The sequence below is a fragment of the Apium graveolens genome, chromosome 1 (assembly GCF_009905375.1).
Source record: "Apium graveolens cultivar Ventura chromosome 1, ASM990537v1, whole genome shotgun sequence".
Taxonomy (NCBI): domain Eukaryota; kingdom Viridiplantae; phylum Streptophyta; class Magnoliopsida; order Apiales; family Apiaceae; genus Apium; species Apium graveolens.
Window position 1 is genome coordinate 7807546 of NC_133647.1, and position 22536 is coordinate 7830081.

A 22536-nucleotide genomic window follows, 5' to 3' on the forward strand; every position below is an offset into this window, starting at 1 on the left:
GATATAGTCATATGAGTACCTAAACAATTACTACTTTACAAATCTCAACAACTAAAGAAGAACAAATGCAAGTGTAACACAGAAATTTTTGCTAATGTTTCCATTTATTTTGAAGTCAAACAACCATCTCATTTTATCCCATTTTTTATACCTACGGTTTATCTATTATGTGCCCATCGTCACACATTAAGCACTAAATTTCATAAATTTGGCTCATTTTGATTGGGTTATAATTCTTAATGATGATGGAGCCCTGCATTTATAAAGTCTACACCAATCAAAATGAGTCAAAATTATAAATTTTAGTATTTAAGTAGGTGTCAATGAAAAACCCTTTTACCTTATCAACTATCCTTTGAGCTTCGTCTTCTACTCATCATAGATTTTTAACTATAAACAGGCCTGGAGGCTAGACCTAAAAGCAGCCATTATAAAATTCAATAGTTTAGTATATGAATTTACGATACTATACATTTACTAGGTTTGTCTCAAAATTTTGTGCAAACTACTTCAGTGTTGTACTTAAAATATTTATATATCTTTTTTATTTTGTCCATCTTAATTATAATTTTTAAACTTTCAATTGCTATATACTTCAACTCAAAGAAAAAAAGAAGAATTTATTTATCAGAGGAGCAGAGAGAAATGATTGGCCAATCTCAATGCCCTAATATGTACAAAAAAAATAAACGAAATTCATTTGGAATCAACAGCCATTAGCGAGTGCATACAAAATAACATTGTAGTGCCAAAAACATTCTCCTAAATTATAGGATGATTTATTTTTACTCTCTTACCTCAAATTCGAATATATGGACATCATTGTCACTCCATATGACATAAGTTGCGATAATTGAAACTATCAATAGTAATTGGGAATAAATAAACTAGATGTTTAGTGAGTTACCTATACAAAGTTCATGAAAGGAATAAAACCCGTTATATTATATATATATATATATATATATGTGTGTGTGTGTGTGTGTGTGTGTGTTTTGAAATCCAATTAATATAAGTAAATGTAATTTTAGGTTACCGTACCTTTTCGGGTTTACCAGGCTAAGTAAGGCAGAAGTTACATTTATTTAATCACATTAATAAACAAGTAAATATAAAACTTATGCATCAATAATTTTAAATTATCAATAATCTTGGTTCATAACTTTATCTCTTCTGTTCACTCGAGGTCTTTCCCTCAAAAAATTCTGCTAACATTCGTTCAAGATCCTCTGGAGTGAATCTAATGTACTTTGAAGGATTTTTTCCATTCTTAATACTAGGTCTGCAATAAGAGAATCAGAGAAGGTTACCAATAAATTGTAGGCAATTTGATAAGTTAAGTAAGATAACTAAATTTCACCATCACTTAGAAAAATGGTACCCGAAGCGTTTCATAAAAGACCTATAGGCCGGCAAAAGGACTTCAGCCACAGCTAACCTCAGAGACTCACGTAACTCACTGTCAGGCACTGTCCATTGAGATTGCCTTTGATGAAGTTCTTCGAACTGGACATTAAAAGTCTTGAACCGCTCTTTTATGTTTGCCCTTGAAATATTAACTTTTTCTGAAGGATCACCTGAAAATGAATTACCCCCCGAGCCACCTTGAACAGAGAGACATGACAAAATCTGCACAAGGAAGACACCAACATAGGATCAATATGTTTTCTGATATGGTTGAGATCAAATTATGTTTTGTTTTTAAGAGTTTGAGTATTTATTTTGTGTTTGTCAAGAGAAATAAGTCCATTTTGTCATATACTCATTTTATGGAGAACAAATAATCAAGTGATTTTTCATATTATTATGGATGTTTTCCCACACAAGTACCAACGTAATCTATCAATGATACTGGAGGGCAGAACACCCTCTTATTTCTCATTTATTCTCATGTAAAAAATATATACTTATGAAAATAAAGCTAATTTTAACATTGTGCAATACATGTCACTGTTGTGTAACTGTGCTCATAACTACAACCCCCTCTATATGTCGATCCCCTTTTTAGCCTACATAAAGTATGGCTGATTTTACTGACATATAAAAAAGACAATGATAATCATGTAGGGTCGACACATAAAAAAATGAAATATATTGATAACATGAGTAGGGTCGATACTGAGTTAAAAGGGATCCTAGTCGAATTTAAGATATGAGACCCCGCTACATGTATAGATAATAATTTTCTACTTGTATATATATAGTATCTTGAATACAGGAAATTATAGGTAGTTTACTTTCTAAATACGCTGCATACAACATCAACGAACCTAATGTAGTATGATGACAATCATATAGAAAAATTAAATAATCCAAATGAATGATCAGTATAGTTACAAGAGTGGTTTATATATAAGAGCACACCTTCGACCAAGAAAGCCTTTTGTATTGATTTGCATATTGTTGAACAATCCTGCGGTGTATTTGGACCCAGTCATCCCCCAAGAAATCTTTGGCATCAGACCTTGACAAAAATAAATACATTATAGCAATGTCATACATTCTTATGATATAAAATCTAGTTGTTCATGAATATGCATGGTATAACATACCTACGCACAGATCTAACTATGTAGTGTGTGTTATTCATCATGAATAACTGAGTTAGTGAAGGATCTTTATATTGCTTAGATTTCCCGTCCAGGTTATTCTGAAGAGCTGTCATTATTCGTGTTGTAACAGATGTTAGTTGGGCTTCTGGATCACCGCCGCCAAACTCTTGAAAGAGTTGCTTCAGAGTTGATTGATAACTATACAGATGTACAGTGTGATAAGTCAACTAGTAAATATCAGGTCTTTATATGACAATAAAATCTTAAAGTTATACAACATATGATATAATTTAATATAACATGATTTAGGAAAATTAAAATTTTCATAACTTTATTAATGGGTTTATTGCGTCCGAAAATGACGCTGATGTATAAGATTCTTCTAGTAAAGCAATTATAACTTACACACTAAATTGACATTAGTCATATATAAATATTTCTCGAAAAACATACAAAATACATTATGTACCAAGTATAAATAAAGGACGAAGATAAAAAAAATCATGCTCAAAATTTGGTGTTTGCCGAGTGAGAGAGACTTGTCTCTAGTACAGAATTAGCATGCAAATTATAGTATCAAATAATAGATTTTCAGAGTTATGCATATACATAAATGAACGTCAAAAAAAATTTTAAAAAATTTGGATAAAGAAATATTACAGTTTATGGTCCTTTGGGGACATAAAACTAGCAAAGATAAAATATACTCTCTCCGTCCCTAAATACATGTCCTGGCTGGTCAACTTAACCGAACTTTGGTTGAAGTTTAAACGTACGTACAACTGAAAAAAAATATTTCATTGGAAAGTACATTTAGTTTATTTTAAAATGTAACTTTCATATTTTAAAAATGATTAATTGATAATTTTTAATGTGAAGTCAACAATTGGTCAGTTTGACTCGAAAAATCAAAATGGACATTTAATTAGGGACGAATGTAGTAATATAGGTAGCGAAACATCCAAATAAACTACAACAACTAACAAAATGAAAAGATAGTTAGAAATTACTATTAGTGATTGAACTTACTCAAATAAAAATTTCACGTAATTTATAACATAGCTAGTCAAAGGGTGGACTGTTCCATCATGTACTGCTGTTCTTGTAGCATCTTTTTCAACAGCTTCCTCAAAATCACCAAATGTATCTTGGGCAGTTTGGGCTAACCGTTTCGTCAAATTCTTTGCAGCTTCTCGCATTTCAGCACAATGTTTGCTCCCCAAAATTTCGTTGAACTATAAACAAAATGAACATACCGATGGTATTTCACATCAAATATAATAATGCATGATATGGACTATGCGGAGAGCTGAATGAATCAATAAATTTAACATGCACAGAATGTAAATAGGTATAAATTAATTTCAGTAACATTCAAATAAAACTAAATTCAAATGTTGTTCTACACTTTAAACACATAATTGTAAATTCTAAGAACTCATATATATTCTATTTGGAAAAAAATATACTTTATCTAAATTCTAAAAGAAATTATGTCAGGAAGAACACATATTCCATCTATCTAGTGGAAAAAGTAAACCAATAAACAAAATATATACGTGTAGCAGACTGTAACCATCGATTATATACATCTATAATATAATAAAACCATTAGTGCTGGAAGAAAAGCTCATGAAGTAATGGGACAAAAGGGAAAACATACTTTCTTCATGTATATATAAACGTTTATATTAATTACATTTGATAAGGAGATTGTTAATGTTGTCGTGTTGAGGTCATTCCGACAACATTTTGTACGGTGTCAAAAATAAGAATAAGATGTTGTAATACTAATTTGAAAATATTCTTTAATTATATGAAACTTTTAAAACTTAGGTGGATCATACCTCTGGCATAATTTCTTTCATTATCTCATACATATCAAGTAGGACAAATAATTTCTCAGGTGATCTCTTGCTTCTTGCAATAGCCTCTCCAAAGCATAGGAGAATGGAAACACTCTCACCACAAACATCTGCAAAGCACTGGTCCCTGAGAGATTCAAGTCCTTCAAAAATTTGATCACATACTTTCTTTTCCCCAGCAAATAATAATTTGACCTACATGTAACATGCACTATTATATTTAAATAAACAGTAAATGTTTTCAATGTCTTATGAAGTATTTCGTAGATCATATTGGTGATCCATACAGCAATCCTCATAAAATGTATCCAGTTCCCTATTTTAGCCTCCAAAGACTCCCATGGCATTTTTTGGACATCTTCTTTACCAAGCGGTTCTACACCTAATTTTTTGAGGCTTTGTTCCATTGATGCAGAACGGGTTTCACTGTCATAATAAAAAGGCATCTTATTGAAGAAAAGAGTACTAGATTTAAATAAAATTATATTTATTTTCCTAAAGGAAATAAGTCTGAACAACTTAAAGTTAAAGACTTTTTGTAAGTTATGATTATATCTTACAAATCCGTTTATGACAAAACCATTCGAGAAGAAACATTAGCAAGAGACCTCTATATAATATAGTGCGTTGATGATCATATACCTGAAGGGGTAAAAAGGTAAAACAAATCTCTCTATGACAAAAGTTGAGAACAAATATCTCTACTTACCTGTAAATCTTGAAGAGTTCATGTTGATGTCCAGCATTAAACATTTGTTGCACTAATTCATGAAGCAATGGTATAATTTTGGGAGGAACGAGAGTCGGGACACGGTAAACAACAGGTTCTTGACTTTTATTTTGCTCTGATTGTTTTTTCCCACCGCCATCATGAGGAGACGCTGCTGGTCGCAATGACTGGGGTAGGCAATCAAAAAGCCTATCAGGATCTATAGGTTTGCTGAAAATTAAGGCATAAATGACTTAGAGCTGGTTACATGTTTCACTAATTTATAAACATGTAATATTCATTTTACATTTATGAATTGAGAAGAAAAAATATCTGTCAGACAGCTGACAATCATCAAATTAAGTACGAAAATAATTCATAAGCTTAGCACACATGCAAAACTATATTTCAGTTAAGAAATATCAAAAATAAAAAATCATTGTTAATTCATCGTATCAGTCTTCAACTCTAGTGAAAATAAAATCTTTGAGGGCATTAATATCCATTAAAAGCAGAACTACATAACAACTTTGAAAGTTATCTTTAATAGTTGAAGTACATGAGTAAATTTATGCCATTAATAAGAAATTATTTAGTAATTTTTTCTTAATATCCTTTGTGATACAAAGGTAGAGATGAATAACACAATTGTTCATAAAAAATTCAAATACTTCAGAAATGATAATGTGACATGTTCCCGAGGTCGCTACCTTCTCTATACCCATCAAAATAGATTTCTAAATAGATAATAGAAGTTATATCATCTTTAAGATCTTTAATTTTCTAGTAATGCATATTTGAATAACAATAAGCTAACATGCATGGATGGCAAATTATGCTATCATAATTTTGAAAAACCAACTACACAATTTTGGGTACCTAATTCTTTAAGAGCCTTCACTTGTTAATTTCTTCTTCTAAATAAACTTGTCATATTTTGATGCGTAAAAGAAAAATTTTGGTCTAAATCAAATATTATATTATCCTTACACTAAAATTATAAATATAGCTTTATATAAATAGATAGATTTTAAATCATCCTTATTTTTAATAGAATTTGATTCATATCTTAATTTGATTATTAGCATCAATAACATACTGAAAATCGTGAATTCATTTTGTAAGAAAGACATATTTACCTAATCATTTAACACATTTATCATCACTTTAGGGAATAATTTTTTTTCGACAAAAAATTATAACATTTATATTTATAAAGTACAAAAAAAGATATTAGAGGCCTACGAATACAGTTTATAAGAACCACCAAACCTGTATGATGCTAAAAGTTGTCGGAATTCTTCATCTAACTGCATTGTAGCCCTTGCAAGCGTGTTGGTAACGCTACTAATCACTTCAATGCTGGACTTAAGATTTTTGTTACCGGTGAAACGTTTAATAATTTTTCTTAAAAGGGCAATTGCTTCCAAATAACCTTCTAAATCCTCATGCGGGCCTTTTTTTATTACAGCCTCCGCCTTACAGTTAAAATAACATAAAAAGATAATATTAGATCATGAATTTGAATTGATTACTCTAGTGTATTAGAAGATATAATTTACGTAAAACTTGTATATTCATAAAGTATACATGAGGTAAAAAAATTCCTATTTAGTGAACTTAACTAAGAACGAATACTGAATAATTTTATGAATGTCATATTTAAGACATATAATATTAAAGTATAATAGTGATGATCAATTTTGTTATTATTAGGGTAAGCGTGTAAGTATTTTAATTTCTCTAATTGACCTTAACATAATAAACCAAACACTGTAATTACACATAAATAAATATGTAAATCAATATAACAATGCAGATAAAGGGATAATAGTATTCATAGGAATGAACATAAAATATAATTTGAATTTGGAAAGAGAATGAAGAAAACAAAACCTGACGTGCACGGTCGATTAAATCTAATACTTGTTCAGCCGACTTAAGTGTCTTGTCAATATTCTCGTGTGCTCTCCGCATTGAATGAGTTCGTATCTAATAAATTCGTATCATTATAACTTCTTTAGTATTCAAAAAACTAACTAAACTCATATGAAAAAAATTCACACATACACACAAACACACACACACACACACACATATATATATATATATAATAAATAATTGGTTAAAATAAGCATGCACTTGCAAGTCATAATATATATCAATAAGCATACACATTTTTATACATAATTGTATCTCCTATAAAAGAAGAATAAACTGGGTATGTTCTTTCAAACATAAATACTATATCATATGAATACCTGAGTGGGGCGCATGGCAGTTTCAAGGGCGGAGAGACGATGATCGAAAGAGCCAAGAATGGAGATCATATTATCTGTGATGGTCTGACTCTTTTCCAATGACTCTCTCATGAAATCTGCTTTCTCGCTAAGGGCTTCCATTGATTGGATTCCCATTTCTAGTGATTTTATTGCAACTTCATTGATTACACAAAAAAAATCATGTGATTATACATTGAAATGATGATATATTACTATCATTATGATAAAGAAATTTGAATGGTTATTAGCGTATACTTCCCATTTGATAATGTCATATGTAAATAATAACACAATAAGTAATAAAATTGTGTAAACAAAGTTTCCCTAACTTTTAATTCTGATTATGCCACATTTCATGCACTTTTTTGAAAATAAAGAAAAATATATATTTTATACCCGCATTTCATGTATTTCTCCCTAAACAATAGAGGATTTTTTTAAAACAAAACTAAATATACAAATTTTTAATACTTCTTAAAAGATATGTCATTTTTTTAAAACTTAATTCCTCTATTTGAGAAATAATGCATGAATAATTAGGACAATCATAACTTTTAATCTATTATCTTAAAATTAAAATTTTTTACTTTTTAAAATTTGATTTAATTTTGTTTGATTTTAGTTAAGTATAATAAAGTTAAATGAACTATGTGCTAATATGTTAATTCACCCAATTTTATTTAGGTTTCGTTTGACACTGATGCTAAACTTTTTTTGATTCAAAAATAACTTCTTAATTATTTTTTATCTAAAAATTATTTTTAGATGAAACAGGTACTCATACTTTTAAACAATGGCAACAAACTAATTTCAAGTTTGCGACAACTAGTTATAACATTAAGTTGTTCGTGAGATGCTCAAAGAATACTCACATGATTCTCAGTGATAATTTCTTTGAAGCCAGAGCTTTAGTTAGATGTGCTTGAATCGATCGATGTCTTTGAACCAATCTTGTCAAATCAATCAATATAAGAATATATAAGAAATAACAACCATGTTTGTTAATACAAATTACTAAAATTTTGAATATGAGATTGATAATAAAAAAATTCATCAACTACACATCATGACATTAAGTCATTGCCCCCAAATATAATTCACGATTCTTAACTCGTCCTCAATAGATCAAAATCAACCGTGCACCTCAAATATACTAAACATTGTTGGTACAATAAATTTTAAATAAATATAGTTAATTATATGTCAAAGATGTTATTTACTTTACTTGGTGTTGGAGTTGCAAAAATGAAATTGTTATGAGGAAAGGTCACACCTTATTATAAATTCAAATGTAAATTTTTACACTTAATAATAGAGTGAACTTATCAGAGATTGATATATAGGTGTTTTACCACTTGATTTATTTGTTGATAAATTATTTTATATGTTGAGTTGAATTCTACTCCCTCCGTCCCGTTAATTTCTATATGTTTACTATTTGCACGTATTTCGAGACCTCTATAAAATATAGTTCCGGAATGTTTTTTTCAAATTTTTTTTTTGATAAAAGTTTAAACATGAAACTTTATATCATTTATAGGCCCTTGTCTCACTTCACTTGGCAATTGATTTCAATTATATCATTTATTAGTATTCGCCTCTTATTATATTCGAATGTATACATGTGTTATCTTTTGTTTTCTTTTTCAATTATCAAGAGGGATTGTTGGTTTAATAATGTTGGAAAGGAAAATATTTCATTAGTATTAAGTCAAATACGTTTTTTTTTCTACTTGGTGTTGGAGTTGCATATTTATGTTTATACTTTCTCCACTTGATGAGATAAGTTAATTTATGGCAAGGTGTGGTTATGCTTTATTAGAGATTGACATGTGTGTTCTCCAACTTAAATTTGATATTTGTTGATAAATTATTGTATTTATATATTATTTTAATAGTTGTATATTATTTATCATTGCGACTTTTGACAACATTTCAATATTTGCATATTTGTTGGAGTATATGTGGGCTTTAACTATTCTATTAAGATTGAACAGATTGCTTTTTCTTGACTTCTTCTATCTTCTTTTCCTTTCAAACACATTACAAAGCGAACAAGTAACTATCATTTTTATCTTTATTTCCTCTTTTTCTCCTTCTCCTCTTGTGTTTGGACTATGGAAACAATTAAAAAAAAAATTAGATTTAGCATTAGCAACCCGATCAGGCCGCATATATTATTTTCAAAAGGTGTGGTTTTTTTATTATCACGGCTCAATATTTTATCTCCATTATTTATAGTATGAACTGTATTGAAACTAAAATTGAGCATTGGCCTTTGTCATGATATCGAATTAAGAGAAATGTGACACCGAAAGTCGTACATAATTTTTGTGGGTGCATAAGGTGTCTATCATATTAATGCTCTTGTTAGCCACTACATAACTTTTTATTTAATAGTTTTTATTTCTTCCATTTTTATGAATGCATCTCCCATTTATAGTAATGTATTTTATTTAATAATACGTGTTTGTGATTACATTAAAATACTTATCATTATTTCTAAATGTTAATATGTATACCGATGGTATAAAAAATTATTAATATTATTACTTCTGAACGTTAATATACACATGGAGTATTAATAATATGTTTATACCAATCTAATATAAATTAAATTAAATTTTAGAGACACTTAAAAAAAATATAAACAATAAAAGATTTATATGTTAGATGATTAATAAAGAACTTAAAAATATTTTCATCAATTTACTTTAAACCTTTAAATCTAATATCCAAAACATTTGAGAAAATAAAATTAAAGAAAAAAAAATATATATCAATATTATATATGATTTGTATATAGTTACAAATTTCTATATTAATATTTTAAAATTAATAAATTTCATATAAAAAAATAAAAAAAAAAGAAGTTAAAAGAAGTAAATTAATTATTGTTAAAAAAATTCAGATAGTAACTTATATGTATCTTTCAGAATTACTTATTCCCAAAATTCATTTTTTTTTACATTTTTAACAACCTTTAATAGAAAAAAAAAAGCTTTGTTCATTTGGATTAATAGTTTTTTCTTTAAAAGAGCGTACCTCATCTTTATCACTTATTTTGATAAGTTGATTTGTATTTTTCTTGAACTAAGTTAAGCATAATTTCAATTATTTTTAACTATTCATCAAATAATTCTTCATAATCAAAGTTGCGGAAAGCTGATATGTAATTTAATTGTGTTAATCAACATTAAAGTTGTTATATATATATATATATTATTTGAGCTAGGTACATTGTTCAATATTCCCATAAATTACATATTCTACAAAATCTCATTTTTAGTCATTATCAGGCAAACATTAACATTTTGTTACAATTTTCAATCACATTGCACTATCAATTACATGCATAAAAATAATACGCAAATTTGATTGTGTTATTCAACCATGATATTGTACCCATGTTAAGTGAATTTGGTATGTTGTTTATTATCCCAACAAATTGCATATCCTCAAAAATAATTATTTTTAATTATTATCAATTCTAGGGCTAAGTAGTCGGTCGGTTCGGTCCAAAACCGGACCAAACCGAATATACCAAAAACCGAATTGTCACTTTTTCTTGGACCGAACCATACCGTAATTCTATTATGTATCAGACCAAATTGAATTGAAATAATTCGGTTCGGTCCGATTTTAATTTTATTTCGGTCTATTCGGTCCGGACCGATTTGACCGAATTTCTGAAAAAATTAGGACCGGACCGAACTGAATTAGCACGGTTCGGTTCGGTTTTGCTCAAACCTAGTCAATTCTAGTACAACACTGACATCTTATTGCAATGATCAATCAAATTTGACTCTCATTCATCTTAAAATCATTATTTATGTGCAATATAATCTGCACATTCACATCAAACATTACCTCATATATATTTTTTATGGACTTCCCAAATTTTTTTAGCATTTTATAAGTCTCAAACAGATAAAATTGATTACATTTTCTTGTCAATCTTTTCAATATTTCTCAATCTATCTAAAGGTTGACAATATGTAGTCATATTAATTAAAAAATATCAGTCAATTCTATATAGTACTTATTTAATGTAAGAAGAATTACTAATAAAAATAATATGTATAAGTCAATTGTTGATGGATAAATATTATCGCGATAATATTGTATCCTTTCATTAAATTTTAATAAAAATCTTAAAATATTATAATAATAATTTTCTTATCTAGTTTATTTCCCGAAAATCTTCATTAATTTCGTTATTTATTATAGATATTGAGTAGAGACAAAATTTAGAAACAAATTTAAAAAATATAATTGTAGAAGTTGGTATCTATTTTAGTTCACGTGCTTAAATTATATTATGGTGGCTAATTTATTCTTGTATATATATTTGTTATTTTAAAAATTAAATATATTAATAATTAATTTGTTTCAATTTTATCGATTTCACGGGAACCTAAAACAAAAATTAAACCATTTAATATGTCCGAATTTTATATATTCAGTTTTGGTTTTAAATCAATCTTATATGGTTCAATTCATACTAATTTTTGTCTGTTTCATTTGAATTTTGATTTTTACTTAACTCTAGTGTTTGACACCAAATTGTCATGATTAAGTAGCGTTTATAACTAAAACTTATGTGTTTCTGTATTTTTTGATATTGAAGTGTAAATTTAGTTTCATACACGAAATATTTTAGTTTTAGACATGTCCAAAATATTTTTTAACATCAAAATTATAGAGCGCATAATAGTTACCCCACGTTGTATAACATAGATAATTTTACATAATGTCATAAAAGACATGTACAAAACAAGTAGTTTGTACATTAGTAATAATATAAAAACTAATCATAAAATTCACAATTATAAAAAGAAGATGAACATTTCTATAGTTCTAAATGGGGGTGTAATTCGAGTCAGTCGAGCCGAGTTCGAATTATTCAAATTCGATCGAGTTCGAGCTTCTTTCTCGAGTTTAGCCCAAAATTTGTGTCAAATTTGACTCGTTTACTGTACGAGTCGAGATCGAGCTTTCATCGAGTTTTTGAGTTTATCGAGTATTTAAATCAGTTTTCAAGCTCATCGAGCTTTATTGCATATTTTCGAGCTCATCGGGTTCTTATAGAGTTTTCGAGGTTATTAGTTTCTTATAAAAATTTTGAGTTTTGACCGTAACACTTTCAGAAAAACTATCCAATTATATTAATACTTTTATAAATTATATTTTCAATCTAACATCAATATTGTTTACTACAATGTTACCTTCTTATTATTGTATTTTATAATTGTACGAATTATATAAATGCAAAAGTCAAAATTGAACAATCAATTAATTGATGCATCGACTAAGAGTCGGTTAAAATATAAATTAAAATAGTAATCAAGATATCTTATTAAAAAATAGTAATCACGATATCATATATATTTTTACTTCATAACAATGTCATATTCTCTTCTTTTTTTCAAATTTCCGATTTCCTCTCATGTTCTAAAACTGAATATCATAATAAAAACGTAAACATGTAAGTTTTGCAGTTTTAAATTTTGAAAAAAGAGAGCTAATAACTAAAAATCTGTTAAATTTTATTATGAAAAAAATCTATAAATCAATTAGTAAAAAGTATAATTAAATATAACATACTTTAAAATTGGTCCCAAATGTCACTGTTTGGGGAAGAATGGTCATCAATGTCACTTTATGAAAATATGGCCCCAAATGTAATTTTAAAACAGATGATCATGTTCCGTTTTTGTTGTTGATGAAAAAGGCAAATGCGTTTTCCGTTTTCTCATTTTTCTTTTTCATTTTTAACATTTAAACGTGACTTCAATTCACGTTTTTCCAATCAAAACATAATTTCAAGTTGTGTTTTCAAGTTGAACGCTATATGTATTACCGTTTTCAACATTTTTTGTTTTCTATTTACTTTTTATCCAAAATACTAGATAATATCATGTTTTCAAGTTTAAAATTTTATTTTAAGGAGTGTTTTGTTCGTATTTTATTCATATCTATAAATATTTTACTATTTTTAAAACGCAAATTTAGAATTAGTGAATCCTTAAATTGAGAATTGGTGAACTCGAAAATATTAAAAAGTGGGCCCTAATTTAACTATTTTTAACATTTTAGGGGTTTTCCAATCCCCTTATGAGGTTTTAGAAATATTAAAAAATAAATTAATAAAACGTACACCGATTTAGGATTTAGGACCAGAGTCTAAACCCTAATTTAATCTAGGTATTAGGGTCGTTGACCCCTAAATCTTAGGAACCAAATTCTAAATTATTAATCGCTTTTAATATTTTAGGGTCACTAATATTCAATTTGGGTTTTTAAAATTATAAAAAAAATTATATATATGAATAAAATACGAATAAAATATGAATAAAATATCCCTTGAATTACGTGTTAGGCTTGAAAAAATAACATTATCTAATTTTTTTGGTAAAAAATTTTAAAAAAAATGCTAATCGGTGGTCCATGTTGCGTTTTCCTTAGAAAACCAAACATGGGTCTCCTTTTTGGCACAAAAATCATAAAAAAAATGTAAAAACACAATCTCAAATAACGTTTTCCACCCTCAAAACATTAGCTCATATTGCGTTTTTCAGTTTTAAAAAAAATGAAAACGAAAAATGCAACAACATTTTTGTTAAATTTAAAAATATCAAGACGAGATTCCGTTTTTAAGTGATATTTGATGTCATTTTTTTAACATTAGGGGTCATTTTTCCCAAATTGTGACATTTAGGGCCAACACCCATACTTTTATATCAAAAATAATTTAATTTAAAATTTTATGGGATATAATAATAAATAATGCACGTCATATATGAAAAAATGATAATATAATTTGTAAAAGTAAATTTTTTAGATAGTTTAGTGACGAGTCCCTAATAGAAGCATTTTTCAAGAACCAACAAGTATTACTATTAAAATTTTCTAGAATATTTCTTTCATCCCAACCCAGAAGTTATAAAATGTAATGCATGCATGTTGGTATAAATTTTCCAAACAAAAACACTAATAAATTGCGTTATTGCGATAATGAAAGAATTACCCGAGCAACAGCAATGGGTTGATTGAGTTCTCCAGAATTAATCTCCTGCAGTGAAATCTGATCTTTGGCGAGTTCAACACAATTTCCCTCTGCCATTTTCTTTCATGCAGATCCACATTTCATCAGATGAACACAAAGTGCATGTGTTATTACAAAATATACAAGAAAATAAAAGAAGTAAGAAAATGTGAGACAAAGTGAACAAGAAACCCGTTATATTTGGAAAGCCATATAAATACTAAACACTATTTTGTGTCACCCCATATTTTCTCCAAGCCTTTTGTTCACCGATGACTATGGCAAACTAGTATGCAGTAGTTTACTTTTTTTAAGGTTTTTGTTGTATTTTGATTATTAGACTTATATATGCCCCACCGAGAACCTAGAACAGATCACTTGAGTTATCTCATGCCGCTCAATTTAAAACGCACATATTTATAAAATCTAATTACGAAAATCCTGTTACTACTACTACTCAGACTCCTACTGCATCCACAGGTGGTTTTTCATTCCGGACTCCGGTGTCCTTAACATCAGATTTTCCATCCTCAGTTAGTTTCGGAAATGTTGCGTCTCCAGCGTCAACAACCACTAATTCTGTTTCTACTGCAACAGCAGATGTTATGCAACCTGCTTCAATAGGATTCGAAATTACTGCTCACCTTAAGGTAGGATTAGAAGCTGTTAAATTTAACTTATACATTGGCCTGCCAATGTATTATGCTTATCTGAGCATATGCATTCTTCTCACACATTTACGCGACTTGTTTTTGCAGTCTTCTCACACATTTATACTGACCTTAAGGTAGATCTGTCTGTTTGCAGAGGTAACGCGTATCCAGGGGACCATACTAGGGTACTCGGAGATGGGTATACATAAGATTTTCCATAGATCACAGCAGCGGCAACAGCAGCCCGTAGCCTGGCCTGTTGTGGCTGATATTAACATTTGCTGCACCATAACTGTTTGAGCCCTGAGTGTTAACTATATGATCCTATTCAGGGCTTTCCTCATAAACCTTAAGGTTTTAGATGTGCTGGTTACTCAACATTGTATCAGAGCTTAGGCTGGCGGAAGGACTAAGGTTCAGTTACTAAGTAGAGCTTAATGTTTATTTAAGTATGCTTTAGAGTTCAGACTAGTGTGATTTATCATCTGGCCTTTTGTGCTCTAGGACCACTTTAACACCCACTGCAGAAACTTCCATCTAAAATCACAGGACATTCTGTGAAGAGTTAAATATGTGTATTTGCAGTTACTGATTTCAATTCTGCTACTAACTTATTGTTATATTGTACGGCTTATGCAATATCTTCTTGAAATAAAATGCAGCCTATAGTATACTATGAAACCGTCCTTTCTGATACCTCGAATTCCCAGTATCTGAGGGTTTGATGTATGTTCGATACTTGTCACTCATCAACATCGTTTTCTGCTCTCTAAGATTACTTGGTAACCTTTGGTGAGCCTGTTGTTTTTGTTGAGAGTTCACTGACTATGCACATTTCATATTGTGAACATCATTAAGGAGTGAAATGCAGAGCTACAAGCCTGTCATCTTTGCAACATCGTAAATAGTAATTGTTGTAGTATATAATGCTCTCTATCTGCTATTGAGTTCAAATGATATTGATGGCCAAAGTTTACGCCAAGTAGTATGTTGGTGGCTGAACTATTATTTTGGCATTTTGGTGGGCTTCAAATTGCAAAAGACAGTTTGGTTTTTAGCATTGACAATAGTTGTCTTCTTCATGAATCCATGGTATTGTGCTTATTGATTGTTGCTTAATTTTTTGCCACTACAATGCGTCGTACTAATTTTTATTATACTCTTCTCCCAAGTAATTTTTATAAACTTATTGTGATTTTTGCATATCAAAACTGTTAAGTTAGTTTCAATCTACCATGCTCTGCAGATGTGTGGTTATAGTGCTTTTCTCCGAGTTTCATCATGATGCACATGAGTGTTTTAGAATCACTCTATTTTGGTAATTTTGCATTCAAAAATCTCATAATTTGGCTAATGAAGATTTTGACACTGGTGTTGCAGGAACCATCTTGTTGACGCGAGGTGGAGTATGGTGTTGCAATGACCATCATTTCTGATCATTTAAGAAAAGGATCATAAGTTATATTTACATTTAGGAAAAACAATTTGTAAACACATGAATGTCTAAATAGTAGCAGTGTTGTCAGATATACAAGTAGCATTGTTCCTGTTATCGGTCTTGCAATAGATTGGAGAGACTTGTCCTTGTTGTCAGAGGATGGGAGCAGCTCTATGGGCAGAGTGGAAGATGAATGTTCTATTTTGATTCTTATCTTTACTTCTGTTTTAGCATAATCAGAATACAGAAGAATGTGCTACATCATCATCTAGTAATGCAGCAACTGTGGTGACATCAGTCAAGAATCAGTACAAGGCTAATATTACTCTTGCTTTAGTATCACAGACAAATAAGACTTTCGTCAAGTGTGTATGGAATTAGTTCTTTAGCGTTACTTAGCTGTCATAGTCAACACTAGTTGACCTGGTTTTTATAAATACAGAATTTTTGTTACATTTCATTTCTCCAACTAACTTTTACAATATATCTTCTTCTTCTCTCTGTTATATAAACATGTAAGCATATTTGTTCTCTATTCTTTTATGGTATCAGAGCTAAACATGACTGAAATTCATCGATTTGAGCAACGATTTGCGAAGTTCATCGCCTTCTCTGCGTAATCCTCTATACGGTATCAATTTTCTTCGTCACTCTTTATGCAATTTCTCAATTAGATCTCAATTCAATTCATGAAACCCTAGTTTTCCGTACGAAACTGTTTGTTTTTCGATTCAATCATGGTGAGAAACAGTTACGTGAATGTAGTTCAAGGACTTAATCCTACTAGTAATAATACATCTGTTGATCCACAATCTCGTGATAACGATGACGATTTACGTGATGATACGAACTTGATTTCTAAATCACACACAGTTGATCTTCAAGATAACAGTGATTCCCAGTATAATCATACTTTAATTTGTAATAATTCGCATCCTTTATTTCTGCATAACAACGATCATCCTGGATTAGTGTTGATTGCAAAGAAGTTGTTAGGTCCAGACAACTATGGTCCATGGAGTCGCTCTATGCAAATAGTTTTGAATGCTAAAAATAAGTTTGTGATTGTTAATGGTAGCTTCGAGAAGCCTTCTTTAGATTCGCCCTTGTATGCTCAATGGGAAAGAGTCAATATGATAATCACATGGATTTTGAATACGGTAGCTGATGACATTAGTGATGGATTAAGCTATGTCACTACTGCTCAAGAGGTTTGGAATGAACTTCGAGAAGGGTTCTCAGGAACTAATGGACACATAATCTATCAAATTCTGAAAGATATTCATGCTTTAGAGCAGGGAACTAACTCTGTAGAAGGGTTATACACAACAGATATGTGTTGATTTTCATGATACCTTTTCTCCAGTGGCTAAAGGGGTTACAGTTAAAGCTGTTTTTGCTATAGCATCTTCTAAGAATTGGCATGTTTTCCAGTTAGACATCAATAATGCTTTTCTACATGGAGACTTAGATGAAGAGGTGTATATTGATATTCCTCCAGGGTATAAATTGCCTCCTAATTCTTATAATCTGGTATGTAAGCTGATAAAATCTCTGTATGGCCTTAGACAAGCTTCAAGGCAATGGCATACTAAACTAGCAGCTTTTCTGTTGGATTTTGGTTTTACACAGTCCTTGACAGATTATTCCTTATTCACCTACAAACAAGGATCCTTGTTTACTGTTGTTGTGATATATGTAGATGACATCTTGCTGACAGGAGATAACATTGTCATGATTAATGATCTGAAAGCTGCATTGCATAATGAATTTAGTATCAAGGATCTTGGAGAAGCCAAATATTATTTGGGCTTAGAAGTTGCTAGGAATGAAACTGGTATTTTTCTCAGTCAAAAGAAGTTTATTTTGGATATGCTTGATTCTGCACAAATGCTTGATGCTAAACCTCTGTCCATTCCTTTAGATCAGAATATCAAACTTTATGATTCTGATAAATCAGGTTCTAAAATTGCCAATCCTTCTTTTTATAGAAGCATAGTTGGTAAGTTGTTGTACCTGACCTTTACCAGGCCTGACATCAGTTACTATGTCCATTTATTAAGTCAGTTCATGCATAATCCCAGAGATAAACATTTTTCTGCACTTTTGAGAGTTTTGAGATATCTGAAATGTACTGTTGGTCTGGGATTAATTTTTCCAGCAGTTAATGATTTAACTCTACAAGGATATTGTGATAGTGATTGGGGAGGTTGCACGTTTACAGGTCGTTCGTTTACAGGTCGTTCTGTTACTGGTTATTGCCTCCAGTTAGGCTCAACTTTGATTTCTTGGCAAGCTTAAAAGCAGACTGTAACATCTATGAGCTCAGCAGAGGCTGAGTACAGGGCCTTAGCTACCATTACAACAGAAATTATGTGGTTAAAATATTTGCTCGCTGATTTGTTAGTTGATTGTTCTAAGCCTACCCCTGTTTTTTTGTAATAATCAGGCAGCCATTAACATCGCTTCTAATCCTGTTCAACATGCACGTACTAAACACATTGAGCTTGATTGCCACTTTGTTCGTGAAAAGGTCCATAATGGTGTCATTCTACCTACCAAAATCTCTACAAAATTACAGCTAGCTGACATTCTTACTAAAGCTCTTGGTGGTCGTTCTCATTGGTTTCTTTGTTCCAAGTTGGGTCTTCACAATCCGTGTGTTACTCCAACTTGGGGGGCGTAATGAGAATATAGAAGAATGTGCTACATCATCATCTAGTAATGCATCAACTGTGGTGACATCAGTCAAGAATCAGTACAAGACTAATATTACTCTTGCTTTAGTATCACAGACAAATAAGGTTTTAGTCAAGTGTGCATGGAATTAGTTCTTTAGCATTACTTAGCTGTCATAGTCAACACTAGTTGACCAATGTTTGTTACATTTCATTTCTCCAACTAACTTTTACAATATATCTTCTTCTTCTCTCTGTTGTACAAACATCTAAGCATATTTGTTCTCTATTCTTTTATAGCAGCCCTGAGCTAGCATATTAGTTTAACCATTACTGAAAGTTTTTGTTGTTTTGTTTGGCAGCTGTTTGTCTTTCCATGCACAGCAAGTATACCAGAAAGTGTCTCAGAAACTATGACTTTATTGACATTCTTAACCCAATCTGGTAAATTCTATGAATTAATGCTACTCTGTAAACTATCACTTAAAGATCTTTATACAGGCTGTAATGCCAGTCTATTATTGGCATCATTCACAGAAGAAGAAGAAGAAGCTGATTGTTGTTCTGACGATGCGTTCATCTCTTGAACTGGTTTTGACATGGCGTTCATCTCTTGAACTGGTGGAGGGTCCACGATTGTTGAATCGCGATGATCTTCAGCTAAACGACTCCTCATCTCCCTGTGTTCCTGGCATAAAGCACACCAGTGCATGCAGCAGTGTACCATGCATGGATCGCATGGCGAGTCCTGTGGAAATTTGAACCATCAGAAGTAATAAGGGTATGTCGATAGCAATAACAGATCATATGCATACTACTCCTTGTTGTATGATATAACAACCAATAATTGAGCATCAACTTCAGAAACAGCTCCAAATATCAGTAAGCATTCTGACATCAGTCACTAAAACACAATAATAACCTTTAGATGATATTTCCGTTGCAAAGATTGTCGAGCCATGCTGGTGTATATACCACATCCCCACCAAGCAAACAATAAACCTTCGACAATGAGCAGTGTTGTGTCTGGATCAATTCCACTGGCAAGTGCTGTGATTGCAGCAAGAGCCATGCCTCCTTCTACAAATATCACATGGCAAACGCAAGCACCTTTCTCGGAGATTTCTTCTTGTAATGTTTCAACATTACGCCCAAACAGTACACATGGGCAAAACAGTCCAGTTAAACCTAGAAGATAAAACTCGAGTGAATGAGAACAAATGTCATTCCTAGTAGAAATCATTACTAGTTAGATAACATTATGGTAGGGCAGTATCAGTACCCTGTTTCTGAAGCTGTCTACTATCAAACTTTTCGGCTAAAAGTTGTCAAGAGAAAATTAAAATCATGTTACATGGGTAAATAGTTAGTTAGAGCCCTGTCCTTTCGTTAATATGAAATGCACAGAGGGGAATTTCAGCTGAAGTCAGGTGCCATTAAATCTTCAGCTAGTAGTATCTTAAGCAATTACCTTATCTGTCAGTGATGCTCTACAGTTATTATATAGAACCCTTTCTGTATTATAGCTATCTTACTGTCATCTGAAACTGACACACTGTTCACGAGAGAAGAATAATACTAATTCAGGAGAGGCTTTATGAATGCCGGATATTTTGAAGGATTATGTTGAAGGAAACAATCTTACTAGTTAGGCACTTACAACTTTCAGGATCTTCAGCACAACCGCAAATACCAGTTGCCCAATCTTCATCAGCAGGGGGTTCGTATGATTGAGGTAAGGGCTGTCCACATTCTGGGCATTTACGAGCATTCACCTGCCAGATGAATTCACACAACAATAATGCATATCCAACAATTCAACAAGTAACATGAGATCAGACGTGTAACACGTTTTTAAATTTTTAGTTCAGATCAAATTTCAAATGATAAGAATGCACCAGTACTTCTCCTTCAACTCAGGACATAAAAACGCAGTGCAAAGACTCAAAACATGAAACACATGAACTCGAATCACTACTTCATGAACAAGAGCACTCAGCAAGGTATGATTCTAAGGACTCTACTTTGTAGCAAGATAAATTCAGGCAAATTTGCATGATCATTCATATAAAAAATAAGTATATTAAGCTCGTGCATCAGTGCATCACACGGGTCATAAGCTGGTACTGATGAATTGCCAAACGAAAGAAATACCCGAGCAACATCGATGGGTTGATTGAGCTCTCCAGGATTAATTTCCTGCAGTGAATTCTGATCTTTGGTGAGTTTAACATAAGTCCCCTCTGCCATTTTCTTTCATTTATATCAGATCCAAATTTCACCAAATTTAACTACAAACCCTGCATTTGTGCATACAAAATATACCCTACACAAAAAAAAGAGAGTAAGAAAATATTTCACAAGTGAACAAGAAACCCCGGTAAATTTGGGAAGCCATTAACAGTCTTTTGTGTCACCCCGTAATTTCTCTAAACCGTTTGTTTACATGGTATTACCGTATTTGCAAATATTTTCAAAATAAAATAATATTTTTGTAAATCTTTTTCGGAGTTGGTAAAATAGCAAATAATTTTACAAAAAAAATGTATTTTTGATAAATTTCCTAATTATTTTATAGGTAGTTTTTATTTTTAATAATAACTATGATACATTACATAAGTATATTTAAAATATTGTTTCAAAAAAAAGTATATTTAAAATATTGTACGATAACAATAAATAATTTTTTCAAGAACAAAATTTTAAACGAGGGTTCAATTTGAGAAAAAAATAAGAAAGTTTGCAATTTAACCTTCTAAACTAGTAATTAAATCTGCCATAATTATATTTTTATGATTTTTATTGAAGTTTTCATTTTTTTTTACATTTTTTACATGTTAACTCTTTTCTAAAAATCATCCGATTAATAATTTCAATATACTATGCTGATTCGATTTTATAATCTAATTAATCATTACATTTTTTGCTTAAATTAATATATTTAGTTTAATAAATTAAATATTATTTTATTTTATTAAAAATATTTGATTAATCAATCTACTTAATTATCAGTTATTTAATTAATCACTGAAAAGTTATTCTACATCCAATAGCATCATCATCTCCAAAACCCCCAAATTCAAAAACCCTTGCTCAAATAGCGGGCTTCAATTTCACCACCAATTCATCTTTATCTTCATCTTCTTCATCATCATCTCCCTTCTCATTCTCCCTCTCCTCTCCAAACCCTAATTCCTCCTCTCTTTTCGGATCCTCTTGCTCCCCCTCTTCTTCTCTATTCGGATCCTCCACCTCATCCGGATCCTCCCCTTTCTCCTTCGGCTTCGCCACCTCATCTTCTACCCCGACCA

At 30.8% G+C, this 22536-nt stretch overlaps 2 protein-coding genes across 4 annotated transcripts; both read right to left on the minus strand.

The window, feature by feature from the left end:
* Positions 1-1106: 1106 nt before the first annotated feature.
* LOC141719095 (exocyst complex component EXO70A1-like) lies at positions 1107-14573 on the minus strand. 3 transcript variants are annotated; one of them, XM_074521478.1, is made up of 12 exons: positions 14439-14573; positions 7388-7563; positions 7023-7118; positions 6399-6604; positions 5127-5357; positions 4705-4843; positions 4400-4612; positions 3582-3787; positions 2553-2750; positions 2365-2464; positions 1382-1629; positions 1107-1282 (listed from the first exon to the last, which is right to left on the minus strand). In XM_074521478.1, exons 2-12 carry the CDS (start codon positions 7541-7543, stop codon positions 1165-1167), a joined length of 1911 nt encoding a protein of 636 aa, XP_074377579.1. In that variant the 5' UTR covers positions 7544-7563; positions 14439-14573; the 3' UTR covers positions 1107-1164. The 3 variants fall into 3 exon arrangements, with proteins under 3 accessions (XP_074377579.1, XP_074377589.1, XP_074377586.1); XM_074521488.1 differs by lacking the exon at positions 7023-7118 and having other exon boundaries at positions 14439-14572; XM_074521485.1 differs by lacking the exon at positions 14439-14573 and having other exon boundaries at positions 7388-7809.
* Positions 14574-19718: 5145 nt separating this feature from the next.
* Positions 19719-21539, minus strand: LOC141696021 (cell number regulator 6-like). The gene is made up of 4 exons (XM_074500399.1): positions 21380-21539; positions 20886-21000; positions 20148-20413; positions 19719-19973 (listed from the first exon to the last, which is right to left on the minus strand). Exons 1-4 carry the CDS (start codon positions 21473-21475, stop codon positions 19719-19721), a joined length of 732 nt encoding a protein of 243 aa, XP_074356500.1. The 5' UTR covers positions 21476-21539.
* Between the last annotated feature and the right edge of the window lie 997 nt (positions 21540-22536).